Source organism: Neolamprologus brichardi, chromosome 5, assembly GCF_056152115.1.
Source record: "Neolamprologus brichardi isolate AB-2024 chromosome 5, ASM5615211v1, whole genome shotgun sequence".
NCBI classification, from domain to species: domain Eukaryota; kingdom Metazoa; phylum Chordata; class Actinopteri; order Cichliformes; family Cichlidae; genus Neolamprologus; species Neolamprologus brichardi.
This window is the reverse complement of record NC_142108.1, coordinates 28,423,584-28,445,066: the sequence shown is the minus strand read 5'-3', so window position 1 is coordinate 28,445,066 and position 21,483 is coordinate 28,423,584. Positions and strand designations below refer to the sequence as shown.

General features: G+C 41.1%; 1 protein-coding gene across 2 annotated transcripts; it reads right to left on the bottom strand.

Moving 5' to 3' along the window:
* Window positions 1-813: 813 nt before the first annotated feature.
* Window positions 814-21,044, bottom strand: LOC102775782 (proto-oncogene tyrosine-protein kinase Src-like). Of its 2 annotated transcripts, XM_006782792.2 has the most exons (13): window positions 20,663-21,044; window positions 11,418-11,763; window positions 9,958-10,057; window positions 9,083-9,100; window positions 8,252-8,350; window positions 7,887-7,990; window positions 5,583-5,732; window positions 5,344-5,499; window positions 4,985-5,164; window positions 4,730-4,806; window positions 4,487-4,640; window positions 4,202-4,333; window positions 814-3,768 (listed from the first exon to the last, which is right to left on the bottom strand). In XM_006782792.2, the coding sequence occupies exons 2-13, from the start codon at window positions 11,689-11,691 to the stop codon at window positions 3,560-3,562; spliced, it is 1,653 nt and encodes a 550-aa protein (XP_006782855.1). In that variant the 5' UTR covers window positions 11,692-11,763; window positions 20,663-21,044; the 3' UTR covers window positions 814-3,559. The 2 variants fall into 2 exon arrangements, with proteins under 2 accessions (XP_006782855.1, XP_006782857.1); XM_006782794.2 differs by lacking the exon at window positions 9,083-9,100.
* Window positions 21,045-21,483: the final 439 nt, after the last annotated feature.

The following is a 21,483-nucleotide window of genomic DNA, read 5'->3' as shown; positions in this document are numbered from 1 at the left end:
TGTGGTTGCTTTTGTACCAGGCTGGAGATGCATGAAGGACAGTGATGTTGGTGTTAATGAGCAGTATTTGCTGAGCAGGCTAGAAAATTCTTTGTGGCTTTGGTGCATTTTTTATGTAATTATCTGGTCAATATTATGTCTTGCTGTGTGGTTCAAGGTCCAAGAAGTTTGGGCTTTATTTTTGGTCGATGGCATTCTAGTATTTAATTTGTCTGTTACTTAGCACTAAGTAGCAGTTATCTGTGTCAGTGGGTTGCACCCATACAGTCTATTTAACTCGGTTTTATTTATATAGTGTAATATCACAAGAGCAGTCGCATTATGGAACTTTATATTGTAAGATAAAGACCCTATGAATACAGCATGTTAACTTTAGTTGATCCCTTAGCACTCCAACCTCTTACCAAAACAGGTTCACTTCTGGCTCCAAAACCCCCGAAGTGAACGATGCCAGGATTCTAGCACTTTAACTTTAAAAAGCCGATTTCAAAATCAGGTTTCTTTATAGTGGCTACTACATCTTTCTTTTATATACAGTTTATGTACGTTGAAAATAGTCTAGAGATAAAATACAAATGAATATATCTGAACATACAGGGTTTACATCAGATAAAAAAATCTAAAGCTGTAAGCCCACTGGCCTAAATATTCCAGAAACTGCAGCACACTGAACCAATGATCATCACATGCTCATGGTGCCGCATACTGACAACTTTATGAAGAAGTTAATGAGTCATAACAAGTAGTGTGACACACAATTTTGTAATCCTAAGATAGCACACACACCAGCACACACCCTTATCAAAACACATTTGAAATATAATTTATTGCACATTTAAAGATCAACATAAAGTGGCACAATACCTATTTCAATCTTGTTACATTGGAACAAAAAAGAAAGAAAGACAAAAGAAGTCCTTACAAAATGCTCACACCTTCTGTTTATGATCATAGTTTGTTTTTAGAACAAAATGGCCATAAAGTTGCAGGAATTTCAGACTGAAACTGCATAGATTTATAAAAAAAAAAAAAAACATTAAAAAAAAGGAAAAAAAAAAAAGACTGAGACACTTATTAAATATAGCACAGAAAATCCAATCAGACCTTGGCATTACTCATACTTGTCATGGGCCCACTGGCATTGTCCCAATGACTTGCAGGCAGTTCAGAGTGTCAAAACAAATTGGGATTTACCCTTTCTAAAAGAGGAACATACTATTAATATGTTCATGGAAAGATATACATATATATCTCAAGCCCAATTCTGAATTGTCTTTTGCAGAAACTTTAAATAGAACATGGCTAAAAATAAAAAAGAAGAAACATTCCTTAAGCCCCATGTACAGTAGCATCTTATTAATATTTTGGGAGCAGGCGTGTCACTGTAAAAACCTCAGCATGGAGGTGCAATGAAAGAAACTATACAAAAACAAATTACATGATAGTCACAGTCATTTGTTTAAGATACTATTTACATCTTTGACCTCATTTATCATGTCAAACCATCGCATCGCAACCCAACTTCGCTTTTATTGTGGTTTCAGAATATTAGCCATAATCGTTAACGGTCACTGGATCATATTTTGATGATATTCATTTTATTGCTGTATGCCTCCTAGTTTGATAAGCGGCATTGTTGTTTTTGTAGGTAACAACCTCCAACTTTACACTTGCTGTTCTATTGGCTACTTTATGAAACAAATCACTGCAAAATGTGTGACATCCAACATAACCCTGCCATTTAGTGGCATACATGGTACAGCTACAGTATGTACAATATGACAGTGAGAACTGGCTGCAGTGGTTGAGATGTAAAAAAAAAGTTTCAGAAGTCTGTATATGATCTCCGAGCCTGACCTGAACATGAAGTAAACAGACACATGTTGATGTACAGTACAGCATAAATACAAACCCAGCCAATGTTCAAGAGAAGAATGGCACAAAAAAACATGCTAACTGGCTTCATAAATCAACTTTTATATTTAAGTCATAAACACAGTTTTATTGGGGTTACCTGATCAGAGTTTTACAGTTTCATTAGGGCTGCCTGGTTGCATATTTCATAGGGACGACACATGTGAGGTAAATGAAAACCTGTCTTGTTGAGCAGTTTGTCTTTATTTGCTAGCATGGAGTTTACTGGGGAGTTTTAATTTCAGAAAAATCATAGTATGTTAACAAAAAAAAACAAACAAAACAAAACCAAGGAAGCCCCATTGATAATAAAACAGTATATACATGGATAGCAGTAAAGAAATGTGATTTGTTTGGCACAGGCCCAAAGAGGCTTTTCCCATCCTGACTTGGATATTACCAGTAGTAGCATCATCAACCTCTTAGTAGTTCACATAAATGATGGAACGTTTTTCCCTCACTTATGGTTCAGAGATATTCACTGAAGGTGGCCTTTAGTGCCACTGCGACAATGCTTATTTCAATGCAACTTTCCAGTTAAATCAAGTCAATCAAAACAAGCACTCAGACACCATCTGCATCAAAGACATTTTTAATCAAGGTTGGTTCCAGCAGGCTGTTTATTATGTATGTCAAGAAATACAGCTAGAAAAGGACAGGGTGATGATTAAAGGATGATTAAACAAGAGAGAGCCCTCAATTGTTAATTTAAGTTACCTAATTTAAGTGTTACAGAACCTGCCTGTTGAGTACATTTACCCTGGCACTACCATTATGGCTATTTTAATAGCCTGCCTATTTGAAAGTCACAGAAAAATCCACAAAATAAAGTGTTGTCAGATACTTTTGTCTGCCACAAAAACAAAACCTTAAACCACAGGACAAGTACTGTCCAAGTAAACATAAAAATAAAGATGCAAAGTTGAGTTCCAGAGCTGAGTTATTTGGAGACACTTTGAAGAAGCAGCACTTGAGAAAACTGGAGAGAAATGCTGAAAGTCAGACAGAAATAGAGGAAAAGGGGAAGAAATGAGATAAAGGATTTCAAGAGAGACAGACTTTCCTTTGGCACCTGAGCCACAGGGGCAGTGCTCTTCTGTGGGCGGAAAAGGTACCAGACGATGGTGTAGAGACGCAACAAAAGAGGGAAAGAGGGAGGTCTCACTAAACAGCTCATGCCTGATTGAAATATCCTCCCTCTTACTCTCTTCGACAGGAGGTTTATTCTTTTCTCCTCTTGCCCTTTCTGTAGATCCTGATTTGATTCCTCCCACATCGGTCGCATCTCTCCAAAACATTTACCCGCAAGTTTAGTCAATCGATTCAATCAGAGCCACAGTCAGTCCAGCAGGAGTTTGCCTTCTACAGCTCAACCTCTTTACTGCAAGAGAACTTAGGTAAACAGTGAGTTCTTGCAGAAAGGAGGTTCTTCAGGTTCTTCTGTAGAAGTTCCGTTATGGCACATGAGGGGACTTCTGCCGGTTTCTATTTCGGTTTTACTTCCACAGATGAATCTCAAGTTCCTCACAACTGAGTTTCACAGGCTCAGATCCTTAAACAGGAGCTCCTCTGAGGTCGGTTAGTGCAGATCATTCTGTGCTGAGGCCCTTTCCCCTCCTCACCAGGTTCAATTCGATATACGGTTCTATAGGTTCTCCCCAGGCTGATACTGGGGTTCTGTGGAGGTGAAGTAGTCCTCTAGGAAGCCCTGCAGGTACTCAAATGTAGGCCTCTCTTCTGGATCCTTCCTCCAGCAGGAAAGCATGAGCTCATGCAAGGAGCTTGGGCACTCTGCTGGACAAGGCATCCTGTAGCCACGCTCCACTTGGTCAAGCACTTCTCGGTTAACCATACCTGTCAAGAAAAACAGTAAGTTAGATTTTTGGACAGAAATCCTTTTGCGGTACGGCTCTGATCTAGGACCTTCCCAGCCTGCGAGGGTGGGAAGCTGGTTAAGGCTGGGATGGCAGCAGAAACATCCTGATCGGTGAGCAGAGCAGATATCAATGACAACAGCTGATCAAGTCAGATGTAGCAAGAAAAGGAGAAGATTTGCAGATGTGCAGCAATTGTGGGTATGCTAAAACACCTTATATGGTGCAACTTATGTGATTTACCTATTGGATGGGTAGAAAGGTATCAGCTAGTATTGGTCAATTCTGTCTCACAGTGCAAGATGTTTATCAAATATTGAGTTATTTTAATCATACAACGCGATTTATTTTTCTTATTTGAATAAGAAACTGAAATTATTATGTGGGTTTATCCTGTCAGGTGGAGCTTTTACCTGGATAGGGAACTCTGCCTTTAGTTGCCAGCTCTGTGAGCAGCACACCAAAGGACCAGACATCTGACTTAATGGTGAAACGACCGTACAGAGCTGCCTCCGGTGCTGTCCATTTGATTGGGAATTTGGCTCCTAAGAAAACATTATGAAACTCAGTGTGGCATGTTATAAACACTTTAGGACATCTTATTCTTATAAGTCACTTTTTCTTCTGTAACCAAACTTGAACTTCTTCTCTCTCTCTGATTTGAGAGTAAATATTTTAAGTAGGAAGAGGAGACTTACCCTGTCTTGCAGTGTACTCATTGTCTTCAATGAGTCTTGCCAGACCAAAGTCAGCCACCTTGCACACGAGGCTGTCTCCTACCAGGATGTTTGCAGCACGCAGGTCCCTGTGGACATAGTTCATCCTCTCCACGTAGGCCATGCCTGCTGCAATCTGGAAAGAGACAGGACGAGAAATTTTAGTATTGAATTCTTGGTGGTTAGATGATGCACTTAAGCACACTGAATCTTTTGTAGTATTACCTGAGCAGCCATGTCTACCAGCTGAGGCAGACGAAGCAGCTTTCCAGCTTCGCCTTTAAGAAAGTCCAGTAAGCTGCCTGTGAACACAAACCCAATATTATTTAATTTACAAAAACCTAAGCTGATAATATGTCAAATGTAAACATCCCTTCCCCCCTTTTTTGAACAAGAATTAGTAAAGAGGATTATGAATTTGTCCGAGTATCAAGCAGGTTTGAGAACCATCTCTTGACACAGTCTGCTGTCATGCGCTACCTTGGCTCATATACTCGGTTACAATATAAATGGGCTCCTCAGACACAACGGCGTACAGCTGGACCAGCTTTTCGTGCCGCAGCTTCTTCATGACCTGTGCTTCTTGAAGGAAGGCTTCTGGAGACATGGTGCCGGGCTTTAGAGTCTTAATGGCTACTCGTGTCGTACCGTTCCACGTACCTGTCAGAAGCCAGACAAAAAGACATTGGTTCTACAGTAAACTGCTGTCGTTACTCCTCTTAGTCCACCTACTCTCCAAATATAAAAGGTTTCCTAGTTTTAACAAGAAAGAGTAAATGATGCTCATGTTGCGTCATAAAAGTTTAACCCATCTGCTAAGGTATGTTAGGGATTCTTACCCATCCAGACTTCTCCAAAACAGCCCTGTCCCAGTTTGACGTCAAGGCGGAGAGACTCTCTGGGGATCTCCCAGGCATCCCTAGCCAGTCCCTGCGTCTGAGGTTTGGTCACTGGACAAACATCTGTTAGAGCGTGGCACAGTCCATCAGAGTGCTCTGAATGAGGAAAGGTTAAAAGTTACCATCAGTGCAGTTGACATTTCCTAACTTTTGGTGACTACATGCGCCCGAGTACTTACTGCGATAGTGGAAGACTAGCTGCTGTAGGCTGGTGAACTGGGTGCGTGAAGTGATGTAGAAACCTCCGCTATCCAGTTTCCTGATTTTGTAATGTTTAACATTAGCGCCTTTGGTGTTATCATAATCCAGCACTGACAGGCAATAGGCCCCTGTGAGCAAGACCAAAACAGACAGAGACAGGTTAGAACAATAAAACCACATTGCTCCTGGCCTGTCTGCTCCAGCTGCTCTCTGGAGTTTCCTAGCAGCTGTGCTTTGGCTATTTAAGACCCTGCTGGTTGGATTAATGGCCAAATAACTAAGCCTTTATGTCCTTATCCACTGCCCACCACTACAGAAAGTTTCATTAACCTTGCTTTGTCCAACAGTTTTTCACAAAACTACATTTCACAAGAATATTAATGACAAAATAGCCGATTAGGTAAAAACAAACAAAATGCAAATATCTTAGAAATATGACAGGACTCAAACTTGATGCGATTTTAAAAAGGACTGAACTCACTTAGCAAACCTAAGCTTTACAGTGAGACATGAAAGAAAATGAAAAAATCAATTGTGTTCGATCTGGAGTTTCACTGACTGACCTATTCTCTCATTAGAAATTAACTCTAGAGCAGGAAAAACAGACTTCCCCAAGTGCAAATGTACCAAATCATCACCACCACTATAGTACTACTCAAGTACCTTCACTTCCAGATTTAAAACTAAACATGTAAAACTGAATTATCCTTTTTTCATATTCTGAAAGCTAAAGAGCCTTTACACTATGTATGAATACAACTACTACAGCATTTAGCCACTTCACACCATTTCTTTTAGGTATGTGAGATGAGAGAGACAAAAACCTGTCAAGAGCTCAGAGGAAAGGTTTCTTTAACAGGGTCACAATGCGAGTGCTTGTAGCCTGAACCTTCATCTTTTTCAACATGCAAGAGGCATGTTCATGCTCATCCCTGTCTCACTGCAAGCCTCACATTTGATATCTTATACAGAACACACCCAGAGGCCATGGCATCTTCTGCCAACAGCTCCTCCTATTCTCCCAAATCCTCCCCTTTTTCCTACAAGTGTTCACAGTTCTCCCCTCTTCTTAGTGTGCGTGTGTGTGTGTGTGTGTGTGTAACATGGACCTATAGCCGGGGGAAAATCCAGCAACCTTCTAAGATGACCTAGTTCTGGCAGAGTGATTCACCCCTATCCATTCACAAGCCCAACCCATTCCAATCTTTTCCTTTTACTTCCTCCAAAACAGCACCCTAAAGAGTCAGTTTACGTCACAGGGACCAGATCTGAGTGCAGACTTTCAGCGAAAGATGCAAAACTCCGCCACAAGCCCAGAGAACAAAGACACAGCGCCGCAGGCCAGTGTGAAAGTTAACAAATGACTTAATTAGCAGGTTCTACCTCTTTCAAATTGAGTCCCTGAAGATCTACTTATTTCAAAGCACATCTGCTACTCCGTGTAAGCCTCCAGGGAGGCAGAGAAAGTGTCATCGCTTCATTTTTTTCCCCACCTCACACATTTTTAATGTGTGAAAAATTTAAAAATCTTGGGTTTTTGTTAAACATGTTTTACAGAGACAGTTTTACTAGATAATCATGGAGTGTAGGGAAACAACTGAAAAACTGATTATTTCACAATTTCATGACACCAACAACTAATTCTTGTTTTAATTATCAACTTATCAGCAGTTTTTGCCACCTCAACTAATTGCTTAGTGTGTGAAATGTTTAAAAGGGGGGGGGGGGGGGGGGGGGGGGACATGAGCCCATACATTTGTTGTGCTTGCACTGTCCCACACCAAAATGAAAACAGCACATTAAAGCATTTAAAAAGCTGAAAAAAGAGAGCATCTGCATTTTACTTAAACAATGAAACCACTTTAGCATAAAAATATAGTTTTCTGTGGAAATCTTTTTAATGTCTTCAAATCCCTGCTGTCAAAATGTCAAATCTCAAAGTGTGTGTATGATATAATTTTTATTTATTCATACTTGGGAGGCCTAAACACAGTTACAATACATTTTAGAAGAATCATGTTGATCCACGTTTTGCACATGTCATCAGCCTGAAAAAAACAAAAATACACCTGCCAAAAGCCTGTAGGTCAAATAAAGAAATGCCACTTTGTGCAGGTCGAACACTGCTGCTAGATAGTTTTAATGTGAGAAAAAAAAAGCACTCGGGCTGATTTAATGCATCATTACGCGACTGCAGACAGGCAGAAGAGCTAATTGTTCTTGATAATGGTTCACGATAATGACTGTAGTCTCTGAAGTGATGCAAATGTCTGCTCTCTCACCTTTAGTAGTCTCGCTCTCCCTCACCAAGAAAGTTCCTCGTCTGTTCTGAGGGTTGAGAAGGAGCCTCTCCGAGTCACGTCGAGTGATCTTCCCAAAATACCACCTGCCAAAGTGGGCCACAGAGAGCGAGATCAGTGACGAGCTACTACTGAGCAGCTGGAGCAGGAATGCAGAGCTGCGTTTGGATTATATGTATGAACAGTATGTCAGTATTCTTTATTTGTAAACATGGCCTTATCATGCATGGATCATTAAAATGCGTGCAGAGCACAACTACATGCAGGTTCTGCACTGAAAACCGGCTTTAGATGTAAATAAACTGCAGGGTAAATCGCAGGAGGAGAACAAAGAGTGGATAATGTACTCTTCTGCTTGGATGGAGTCGGATGGAGCCACATAGTTGCTGGGGATATAACCGCTCTCTCCAGTTGTCAGGGAGCGAGCGAGCCACCAATCCCCTTCTCTGTGAGGGAAAGAGAGAGACAGAGAAATGAAGAGAGAGTGAGAGTCAATCATGAACAAAACTGAACAAGGCAATTAGAGATATTTAAAGTTTATTCAAAATCAGCACCATATTTCATTGATGAGGAACAACTTCTACCTTGTCTTTTGCTCAAAGACCCAACAATATAAGAGGCTAAAAAAATCTGATTTAAAGATGTAAACTGAGGGAAACTGCACATGTATTGGGGACCAGTTTGAGCTTTAGTTTTGTAGGAAAGACCGTGCATTCATTTGTCAATGGCGTTGGACTTATGGGATTTGTTGCCAATGAGAAAAAACTGAACATTACTGGATTTATCCCTGAAATATTCCAGTAACTTTGAAACAGTGCCCTCTGATATGAGCCATCCAGTTAAACGTCCACATCATTTGACTGAAAACCTTAGTGCCATTTACACTGCAAAAGTGAAACTTAAAAAACCTCATCCCGCAAAGTTGATAGGATAGAGTTAAGAAAAAAAAATTGGTAAGATGGAAAATAAATGCAGGCAACCTTTTATTCCACTTGTAGTCCCATCTTAGATTCAACTTTAGCTCTATGTAGAAACATGCAATATGTTTTATCCAGGAGATATAGAATTAGTCCATCTCTATTTACCACTTCACGATGAAGCAAATGCAAGGATCGCAGGGACGGTGAAGAAAAGGTTGCATGAGATTTTTTTTTTTTATTGCATTAAATATTACTGACCTGAAGCTGTACTTTTTCCTAGGAGAAACCATGAAGCATGAGAAAGAAAGAGAGAGGGAGAGATAACAGACACAGCAGACACATCAAAATGCGGCAAGGAGACACAGCAAGGCACGCAGCACGGCACAGACAGATAGCAGACGAGCTGCATAAGCTGTGGGATTACACAGTGGGGCTGATTTAACTTTGATTTTCCATTTCAATGTGGGACTCTAATACTATAGGAGAGTATGAATATATTTCATTTATCTTCCATAAATGTCCACTTTAGGCCTTAGAAATACAGTCTGACTAAACCCATCTAACTACTAAGCACTGCTTTGCAATGCTTCATTATGTATTTATTCTACTTTTCAGCCCAATTATGTAGTGCCAGGCTCTCAATAAATACCAGCAGAGCAGACTTATAGTAGAAAGTTATAGAAAGAGCTCATAGGAAAACAAAACAAAATTGTTGTGATTGTAAACACCTGCAAGAGAATCATGTTCCAGATGTTTAGCTTAGAAACAACAGCTTGAAAAAACTCGCAAAAAAACCCAAAAAACGTCATTTCACTTGAACCTCTGTTTTGTTTTGTCCTGTTTCTATCTATATCTCGGTACAAAATGCTCCCTCTGAAGTCTCTTAAAAGATTATGATGATCACGGTTGCCCATGAGGAACAGAATGCATTAGCACAGAGCTGTTCTGCTCACTTTTAGTAAACAGATGGAAGGATCCACAGTTACCAGCTCTGACTATCACTGCGTGTTCATTCATGTAGACATATGTGCGCGTCACAGGTCACGTGTGCACCAAGAAATCTGTTCATTCACATCTCTGTGACTGTGTGGCATCACTACTAGAGTTACAGTGGGATGACTCTTGATTCTTACGTGTTGTTGACAATCTGCAGCCGGTCCCCTTTCCTAAAGGTCAGATCGGATGCTGTTCGTGACTCATAATCATACAAAGCCACAAATGTAGTGACGCCTCCTGAAAGAGACCACGGAGAAACAGAAACATTCATTTGGGGAACAATACAGACACTGAAATAAAGACATTTAGCACACAAAAGGGTATTTCCACTTAAGATCAATGACACAGGGCTGGGAAATTTATTTTTAAGTACAATTTGGTTTCCCAGGGATCTAAAAACAAGGTAAACTTAAAAGCACACTGCTGTTCTGCATTTAATTTAGCAAAGATTCCCTCATCTTGTCTCAAGCCCAAACCCTCTCAGGCTGTCGCCAGTCAGTTTTTCAATTAAATTTGAAGAAGAAGAAGAAAATCATCAGTTAAAAACCAGTTGAATAATAAAAATATTCCCAAAGTTGATATATAATGAATAACGTGTGTGATTTTTAGCACTGTGACCTAGCTCTTGGATGTTAAGGTATTCTACTGCAGCTCTGAAAATGTATCTAATGAAAAATATTGACATTCAGACAGCATCTGCCTGACCACCCTTGAAGGACAAGGGTATGATATTAATGGGGTTCTATGTAGCTTTATTTAATGAACCTGAGACCTGAACTGGGGAATTCGTCAGCCGATCATTGATTGGCTCATTAGGTGCGCAGCAGTAGGTTGCAACCAGCAGAACTGTTCTTCATATATCAGCAGGCCTTTGCTCTCTGGATGGAGCAACATTAACCCAGCCATCTGGCTGGTTTAGGCACATTACAGTTTAAATATATCCAGTAAATAAAATATGGACAGCGTGACATGTGGCGCTTCAAAGTCGAAAAGAGGTTTTTAAGTCTGGCTCTTAGATAGTGAGAAAAAAAAGATGCTTTTAAATATTTTTCTGTGTAAATGTGACTCATTATGAATCAGATTTTGCTTCTTTTTTTTTTCCATCCACTTTGGGACTTTTGTGATCTCAAACTGAAAGCAAGTCCGTAGGCTGACAGAGAGACATCAAAGTTCTCGTCAGATTTATTGAATCCGTTTCACGACCACATTCACACAGGCAGTTAGCTCGTGTTGGCATAAAGACTGGAACCAAGAGAAACAACAAAATCGGCCTTTAAAAGCACTTCTAAAAGCTCACTAATTATACAGGAGGTTATCGTTTGTTCCCACTCAGTTCTTTCATATCAGGGTACGATGTGTTTCTGTTTCCTGCTGCATTTACTTTATTTAAATGTGGGACTACAGCTTCACAGTACTTTTACTTTTCACTTTCCAGAGTCATCTTTCTAATTCTACTCTGTTTTACATGTTTATACAATCAAAAAAAAGGTGACTTTTTTTAAATCTTGTCTTTTCATCGCTTGTTGTTAATAGGCGCTACATGAATAAACTTGTCCACTTTGCCCCAACTAACCCATTATCATAATCTTTTTCCTACCTGACAAAGGTCCTCTATGAGGTGATGTGACAGTTCCCGTGTGGTCCACTCCTCCGAAGAGAGCCAGCTCGGGAGTATTTGTTGGGGCGTGCTGGTGCTGCCCTTGATGCCCCCGCCTGCCTGTTCCGACGGCAGGGCTCCTGTTGGGTGTTTGGGTCTGCTGGGCGGGTCCCAGGTGGTGGAAGTGCCCGCTGTCGGAGCCTGTGCCTATGGTACCATCCAGGCTCATGGAGCGCTGGCCCGGCTCCTTGGGCTTGCTCTTGCCCGCCCCCATGTGCAGACCTGGGACCAGAGCCAATGATGAGTAAGCAGCACTTTAAGGTCCGAAGTGGCTTTGCTACTGCTTCTGTTAATCAATAAAAGTCAAATACATGCCATCACTGTATACTGTAGACCATGTACACTGCTATAAAAAAAAAAAAAACCCTACCTAATCCCAATTCAGTAAGTGTTTATTTAGTATTTTTTTTTGCATTTTCAATTTCATCCAACATCTCTGCCATCATATCTGCCAGTCCTAGCAGCAAAATTTGACTCAGAGGCAGGCATTTGAATGAGGATATTCTTATTAATATTTAAATGCAGTTTGACCCACAAACATCCTAATGCTTTAACCCTTAATTATTGATGCCATTTCAGTAGACATTTAATACAGTGTTAATTTTAAATACAATGTTCATTTTCTTAATTGTTTACTAAATCTGACCATTTCACTGTGACTGTACAAATGTACATTTTAAAGATGACGATTAAAAGAAAAATGAAGTTCACTCAGGAAAAGGAAGCGACCCCATTTCAGTTTCTAGCCATTCACTCTCCTAAAAGAAAAACTCCTCTTGCTTCTAGCATCGCATTCATTTTAGCTCTACCGGTCTCCTGTTGAGTATCCTTGGAGCTGCTCCAGGTTCAGTTAGAACCATTTAGCATGCAAATACTCCACGAAGAGGGCACATAAAAACACGCATAGATTCAAGGTTGTTCCTGACTGATTCAATCTGTTTTGAATCAATAAGCATTTACGTGGAAAACAAAGCTTCAAACAAAAGGAGCAGTGGGCCGTACTGAAGCCGCGTGTTAATGCTGCTGAGTTGACAAGGACACAGACAGTTTCATCTCCAACAGGTAATTATACTGCTGCTTTTCCTTCACATCCTCATGTCGAATACATTTATTACAGCCCGATAAATGCAACAAGTCAAGAGTGCGCCTTCATCCCGAGTGCAGACAAAGACAAACATGCTCAGACAGTCAAGTGCACCCACAGAAAGTTAGAGTGCCTTGTTCACACACCAAGACCAATCCTCCCCTCCAGGCATAGCGGCGTGACTCACTGCGAGACCGACTATTTCAAGCCAGCTGAAACAGAGACAGTCACACACACATGAAACAGTCTTGTTCCTTTGGAACCGAGACAGAGTGTGTGCGTTTCTGTGCATTAGCAGCTGTTCCTTGGTCTCTGGGAAACTAAGCTCAGTCGCACACTAACACCCAAACACAGTTGTGTCTCACATCCTTTTTCCAGCAACCCGTGTATCCTTATGAATGTTTCCGACACACTTGTGTTAGTCTGACAGACAGGACAGAGTGTTATTAACAGGGAAAGAGGAAGGAACCGGCAGCGGCTGTAAAAAGAACGCGTAGGTGGTTGTTGTATACTGCAACACGGACAGCTGAGGCTTAGTGGGTGTTTTAAGTGTGATGTGTGACTATAACTTAATTACACAGGTACGAGAATCCTCAAAGACATCCAAGGCTCCCACTGTGAAGCTGTGTTGGCGTGTAAGCTACCATGCACGTGTGAACGTGCACGAGCGATTTCAAACACGAGCGCAGTCGTGCAAGCTTCGCTTCAGCCCCTGCCAGGATGTAATTTGGTGCAGTGGAGGGGTATCCCATGGTGCAACACTGAGTCATACTGAGACAAGCTCATAGGGCTTCAGACAAAGATGGACAGGGAAGTGGGAATTGTGTTAACAAACAATTTAAAGAGCTAGTTTAGACATTGGCAATCAACATTATGGCCAGTTGCACTGACCGCCGCTAATGATCAACATCCGCCTCAACGGAAAAAAAAAGAAAAAAAGGTAAAGATAAGATACATGTAAAGAGGGCCCTTACCACTAATCACAGTCCTTGCAGGTAATAGTTGAGTCACTTGTGCAAAAGATCCACAGCACAGTCAGTCAAGGTACAAGAGAAGTGAAGGAATCGAAATCTGTATCAGCAACTGCAGAATTACTTAAAAACTGCTTTAAAAGTATTAGTTCTTTAAAAAAAAATGATTAAAGCATCCAATTAACTTTACATTTGGTCCTACCTTGGTTAAACATATTTTGGTTGGAAAACACAAAATAATTTAATAACGAGTCACAAAAACCTCAAAATATCATCCTTTAAAATGCGACACAAATGGCAAGTAATGCTTTCTACACACCTCATTCACCCATTCACACTTTTTATTCTATGCCTAAGCATTTTTATAGACACACACGGGGAAACTTTTCATTTTGTCCTCTGTTACTTCGATATGCTACAAGGGGATTTCCTAGAGGATTGAGCCATCAACTTCCCAACTGGTGAATGACCCGCTCTGCCTCCTTAGACACAGCTGCCCCTAGTCAGCCTACATCTGTGTGACTGGAAATTTATAAAAACTTCATAACATCCATTTTGTTATGTACACCTGTTCATCAACGCAAATATCAGCCAGTCACATGCTAGCAACTCATTATGCATTTAGCCATGTAGGCATGGTCAAGACGACGTGTTCAAACTGATCATCAGAATGGAAAATAGCATGGTTGTTTGTGCCACATGGACTGATCTGAGTATTTCAGAAACTGCTAATCTACTGAGATTTTCTCATACAGCTATCTCTACGGTTGGTATGGCACAGTATGGTTAATGGTCTGAAAGACAGAAACTATGCAGTGAGTGGAAATTCACTGGGTGAAAGTGCTTAGTTGATGTCAAATGCCAGTGGATAATGTCCCGGCTGCTTTGAGCTAATTGGTAGGCAACAGTAACTCAAATAATGACTCGTTACAAAGGTATTTGGAAGAACCTCTCTGAATCCACAAGACATCAAATCTTGAAGCAGATGGGCTATAGCAGCAGAAGACCACACTGCAAGCACCTCTTTTCAGTTAAGAGCAGAAAGCTGAGGCTACAATTCGCACAGGCTCACAAAAATTCCAAAAACGGTCTGATGAGCCTCCATTTCTGCCGTGACATTCGGCTGGTAGGGTCAGAATTTGTCATCATCTCGAAAGCACGGATCCACTCTGCTGTCTATCATAGTACACCTTTGAGACAGGATGTTATCCTGTTTTTCTTGTCCCTCACTCTGATTTTAAATCCAGAGGTGACTGTGCTTTTAAGGTTGTTGCACCCAAAGTGTGGGACAGCCTTCTTCAATCAGTTCAGCTGATTCTGTAATTTCTTTTAAACAAATGCCGTTAATCTTGCCCCCTTTATTTTTGACAGTTTGCAATTACTTCTGTATATGTTTATGTTGGAATGAATGTCTGACTTACATATTTGAGCATGTATACTCACCTTCAGCGTGTCTATTAATACTGTGAAGCACTTTTCAAAGCACAGAGTTACAAAGTGATGCTATGATACTAACGTTGATGTGAGTTGATGGTATATCCACAATAATGTTGATCAATGTCAGGTCTAAAATCGAATTACTGTGACCTTTCAAAACCATTAATGCAGTCTTATTTTTAGCATTTTGATGAATACCCGTAGGATAGAAATTTTGATCTAAAGGAAATCAGTAATGCCATATGACATGTACCCATGTGTGTCACACATGCCAAATTTACATTTCACCACTTCAACTTTATTAGTATACACACCACAGTGAATTTGTAAATTCAGCAGGGTAAGCACTCGGCAGAGGAGTTCAATCCAACTCTGATTCGCTCATTCTGGCTTTGATAGTCTCAAATGGATTTGGAAGACGTACTAATCATTAGGATCAATCTCACACTGATGAGGAGAAGTAATGATTCTCACACACAGGTTTAATGTGAGCTGCTGTGTCCAGCACTTAGTTTAGTACTTCGCAGAGCAGCGCAGAAAACCACAGCGCCCTCGGAAGCCTCAAAGCCGGCGTGTTTGTGTAAACAACAGAAGTAGCTCTGTAGCAGAGCCTTGTGCCTTTTCCTAATATGGTGTTGCAACGGCCTAATATCAAGTGGTAACATGTGACAACATTAGCATAGGGGTATAAAATGAAAGACTACGGATTGGTGACAATGGAATTAGACGTTGTAGAGTCTTGCAAAAGAAAAGAGTAAGTACTTGGAAAATATGTGAGAGATGAGGTGAAGTTGAGTTGGCAGTTTTAGATGAAGCAGACTGCACTACACACCTCGACTGCAACAAGAACAGGCACCTGAGCAGCAGGAGGGCAGGGTGGGAGGAAGGAATAGAGGAGAGAGAGCGGGGAGGAAGATGGAGCAGGGGAGCTCCATTTTCATGGTTTTCCAGGACTAGAGATGTACAGACTGATAATTTCATGGACTATTTTCCAACTTGCAGATCAATGGAAAAAACAAGGAAATGGCTGATGCTACACTAGCAGATTACTGACCCCAGTGTTTATGAGGACGCCAGATACAATTACAGACCATTACATATTGCACTTTGTCTCATGGAAGATAATATCTTGTAGTGGATCAGTTGACGTGACCTACTTCACATTCAGTTCATACTTAATTTTTTCTCTTTGATGAGATGAACAACAAAAACAATAAAAAATAAATAAATACCACAGGGATACCCTCCAATATTCTGATATAATTCAGTCATTATCTGACTGAGCTTTACGCATCGCATTAAACTTGCCAGTACAGGAAGATGGAAGTGCAGCATGATATTGTGAACGTTTTTGTCATGAATCTTGGTTTCTGCGGTTAACACTGTCAACAGAAAGAAGATCCTGGGTCTTTCTGTGTGGACTCTGCATGTTCTTCCTGTTTCCATGCGAGCTCTCTATGGAGACATGCATGGAGTTTGATTAACTGATGAATCTAGGTGCGAGTATGAATGGTTTCCGGTCTCTCTGTTAACCCTGCAACAGATTGGTGACCCGTCCGGGGTGTACCTCTCCTTATGCCCCTGGCCCCATCACAACTGGTGTTAATTACATTTTTAGACAAGTTCATGACAGGCTCAGCAGATTGGCACAGAAGTGAAGACGTGCAAACCTGATCTGTGGGTTATGGGTCACGACCGAATCAGAGGAAAAGCAGTCAATCTAGCAAGAAGGCAAAACAGAATCTCTTTCAAATAGAAACTCATGTTGCTTTGCGCCAAATAATCATAATAATAATATTAAAAATACTTTTCTTTAATTATTAAAGAAAGTTGGCTTCGAGCATGAATGGATAGTGTCTTCTCAAATTTGCAAACTTCTTAAAGCTGAGGTAAGCAGCTGGGATTTTTGTGGCACTCTTCAGTATTTTTTTATTTTTTTTAAAAAAAGGTTCCACATTTGTTACATAATATGCGGTTTAAATATCAAGAGATAGACAGAGTAAAGACATGCTGTAAGGTAAGCTCTGGATTGTTGGGTTTCTCTATATTATGTATAGGCCATATATAACCTCTTTAGCTCTCACTGTCAAGTCCACTGAGATACGTGTTGTTCTCAATGGAAACTATATAAATAAAGTTAAACTGAATTAACCGGTTCTTGATTTGCCTTGTATGGAGAGTGATTCTAAGGATTTGATACCCTATGAATCTAAACGTTCTGCTCATCAACAGGGAGCAAAAGCTGTGGAGAAAGCAGAAAAAAGTAAAGGAATAATATCCAGCTGCCTAAATGGAATGCAGGATATAAAGTAGACAAGTCCTAACACCTTTCATGCTCTTCAACTGCATTGCATCAGGCCAATATTTGTTTCAATTTACATGTGCCCCAATATGACTTTTTATCATTTTCATATCCATCTTGAAAGACTACCGAATGATTCTGTGCATACTGAAAGACTTTATGCTGCACCCTGTCCATACTGATTCCAGTGTAAGTGACGAGGAGGTCAAAGTGCACAGTTATACACAATGCCAGTCATACCTGACATTTCCTCGTGTGCACAGCAGGTCAAAGCTGGCCTTTATCAGTAAATATGTTCAGCTCTTCGATCATTTTGTAAGGGAAAAACATCTGTTTTCCCCAAAGAATGACTTGGTGGAATCCCAACTTCAACCTCATCCCTACAGAGCTGACATTTGCTGCAGTCAGCTGTGTTGCAGCTTTGCTTCCTCAATGCTGTTGGGGTAGATTGCCATTGACATTGCTGCTGTGGATTAGCTTATAATGAGAAAACACACCACATTTGTTTCTCTCCAGGTAGCATCCATCTGTTAAACCTTTAAACTTGTTAATCTGTTAGTCCTACTGAAATTCTGCATTGTAATTCATTGTCTCACGGATATCTTAATCTACACACACTCAACAAAGAAGACTTCTGTGCTGTTTTTCTGCAATTATTTTCCAGCTGAATCCCTGATTAATGCAGCCTTTACAATCATTGTAGCCCCCCCCCCCCCGTTTTTTACCACCCTTTGCCCGCATCTCAACAAGGAACCATTGTTTGAGAAAACAATCACAAAATTTAGTCCGAAAAAGACTGTGGAAGATATCCACTTCACCAGAATATTAATGCAGAAGCTGTAGATGAGCTTCAAGTAATCTTAATACATTCTTGCACAGAATAAAAACTGCAGACGTTGTCTGTTACACCAACTTAAACTGAAATAGTAACATAACCATTAAACCTTTGATCATCCAATGACAATATTCTCTGGTGTACAGCATCTTTACTTTGGTCCCTTTACCTATCTCTTCAGTAGACACAATCAAGTCCCTAAATGTTAAATAGCATAATTAGCCATAATGCAAATGACCCATCCTAAGAATTTCTGACAAAATGACTGCTTTAAAGCACTACTTACAGTTGAGGAGTGTTTTAGTGCAAACATTCTCATTTTTGTCATTCTTATTTTGCATAGGTTGCCAAAAAACCAACCAAAAAACGTTTGGAGTTCCATATCAACCTTCGTAATTCTTCATCTAAGGCTGAGCTCACAAGCTCAACATGTCTGGTCAGGCACATAAGCACATTTGGCCACGACAAACCTCACTGAGTCACAACAGACGGTAACAGTTGCCACTGTGCTGCAGAGAGGAAAGACAGCTCCAGCCAATGTTTCAGCTGAATGGGAAAATTACGGTTTGCCCTTGGGAGGGGAGAAGAGGGGAGGCGAGGGGGTGGTGGTGGAGGGGGCGTAGTAATGATGGTTCCTCAAGATTAAAACAAGAGGAAATGTGCACATTAGTGTCGCTGTCCCATATAGATGTTGCATGATGAACAACGCAGTCCACAGATACATGCGTAACATACAGATCATCTATATATAGCAAGGCTCAGAGAGAGAAAAAGACAATGCAGTCGCATAACTATCGAGCCTTCTCCAATTTTAGTCCTGTAACTCCCCAAATCAGATTTTCTGTGTTTTTTCCTCCCATTTCTTTTTATGATTAAATCCCACAGACTTTGGAAAGTGAAAGTCTCTGTCTAGCTGTCTCAATTCATCTTCCCTCTTCCTTGGAAGCCAACACACTCAGCAAAGGCGAGGAAAAAAAAAAAAGCAGTGGAGGAAGATAAGTGGAGAGGAGAGGGGCACTGTGGCACTCAGCTGATAAAACCCACTTCCGCCCATCTTTAACTGGTGGCTCTGGCAGCGAGCGATCCGGACTAAAAGGAACAGCTGCTGCAGCCGGATTAATTTTACAGGACATCAGTCATTCAGTCTACAAATTTATATAGCTTATTAATGACGCTGTGTCATTCTAGGTCATTTACACACAGCCTTTTTTTTTTTATTATTTACAGGATTTTAAAATAAAGTCGGGGTCTGCTTTTTGAATCTGTTCTCTTGAAAAAGTCATTTTACACACATACTGTTTCACAACAGCCTGTCTGATTGTTAACTGGCAGTCAATTAATCAGTTTTAATGAACAACTGAACATTAAAGAAGCTTTCACTTCTGTCATTTATTTCTGGTTTTCTTTGTTATGAGAGTAAATTGATGTTCTGGACTGTTGACTGGACAAAACAAATGGTATTAAGACGACATCTAGGGTTGTTGCAACTTGTAGAAAAGTAGACCTACATCATTAAAAAAATCTTTTTGCAGACCTATATCAAATTTCAATCTTTCACAGCCACATGAGGGGATTATGATGCATTTTCACCCACTTCCTGCACTCTTTTTGCTTGCAATGTACTTGTAAGAATTCAACAAGGTATTTAAATGTTCTTCCATTATTTGCTAACATAATGCTTGCATCTTCATCCAGTGATAACATCCAATACTGAGCATTCCCATGATTCAAGCCAAAAACCTGAATCCCCCGCCGTAAGGAAATAAGCTGGAGCTCGTCCAGAGCCCCCAAACCAACTCTAAATAGATTAACCACATAATTAAAACTCTATTTCCACGGGATTAAACGCCAGTTGTTGTGAGCAAAGCTGCTTTCAAAGAAACACGGGGTGGGGTAGTAGCTGCCTACAGGATGAGCAGCTGTCAAAAATGATAATGTCTTTGCTATTAGAAAGAATCGTAAAATGAAATCAAAAACGTTCACTGTTCGTGTTTGCCAAACAGATGCCCACAAGGCTCGTAAACAGTGATTTGTGAATGGGAACCGGGACAAAAATAATAATAATGATGAAAAAGGAACAATGCTCCAGTGAGTGGCGTAGGCTTTGGCTCACATACAGCGCATATGCGGCCTGATGAACCAAAACAGGTGCTGCTACAGCTCCATTTTGAATTTCGATGGATTGTTGGCTTTATTTTCTGTGCGCAGCCGATTTGCTGCGTCTTCCCGAGTGTTCGTGATGATCGCCAAGACAAAAACGAGAGATTTGCACAAACGCTTTGCATTTTGCGGGGCGTAGTAAATCGTCAACAACCTAGCCCTGGCACAGACTGAGTGGCACTGGCCAAATGTGCGAGTGAATGGCCTGTGCAACAATGAAAATACAAGTCAGTGAAGAGGGGGTAGCTTATCAATCCCTGTGTGAAACATCCGTGAGAGAAAAATGCGCAGCACACATATTTTTTAAAGAAAAAATAAATAAATAAAAGCTGACATTGAATGCCAAAATAAATCTGCATTATCGCACTAAACTGCTACGAGCTCTGATTAACTTACCTTTGACGCGTCTTGAGATTTAGCCCAAAAATCAGAGACGCGCAGCGAGGAACCGTGTTAGATCCGTACGGCTGTCCTCATTAGAAAAATAATGGAATCGGATGGCCAGTTGCTGTGGAAACCCCGGGCCAGCCACGAATCCCATTTAGCGAATTTCGGCAAAATCACAGGAGGAGGAGGAGGAGGTCATGACGGGGACTGCTTTCAGGAGCTGGGGGCACAGCTGCCGAGCGGCTGCGGTGGGCCGGGCAAACCTGTTCAGCTGGGAAGGGTCGGCGGCGCGGTAAATTGGTGCGACGAAGCAGGAGTGGTGTAGTGTGGAAAAGACATGCCTCGTGGGGGGGGAAGGCACTGGATAATGCATCACCAACGAAACACGAGAGCGCAAATATGGGGAGGCTGGATTTTACGCAGTAACGTCGGGAGCATTCACCACGTCACCTTGCGTAACTCGACGCCGGCTGTTAAATTCGCCGCGGCGTTGACACAAAAACACCCCCCCCCCCCCCCCCCCCCCCCCCGGTTTGGATTTTCCTAATATCTTTTTATTAGTCACGACTTAAAACTTTCTTATAATAAAGGTAATAAGACACGACGCGCGTGCCCTGTATGTTTACGTCTCTCGTTTGCTGAAAAGCTCCATTCAGCCGACTGGGAAAATTGGTTGCTAAGCGACACACACTTCCCTAATGGTAAGTTTTTGCTGGTGCAGTGATACCGGAACGCGGTCGGCGTTCAGCGGTGTTTATCATCATCCATCAGCTGATATCCTCTCCCACACTCCCGCATCAAGTTTCCAGTAGTTGAAGCGGAGAACTGAA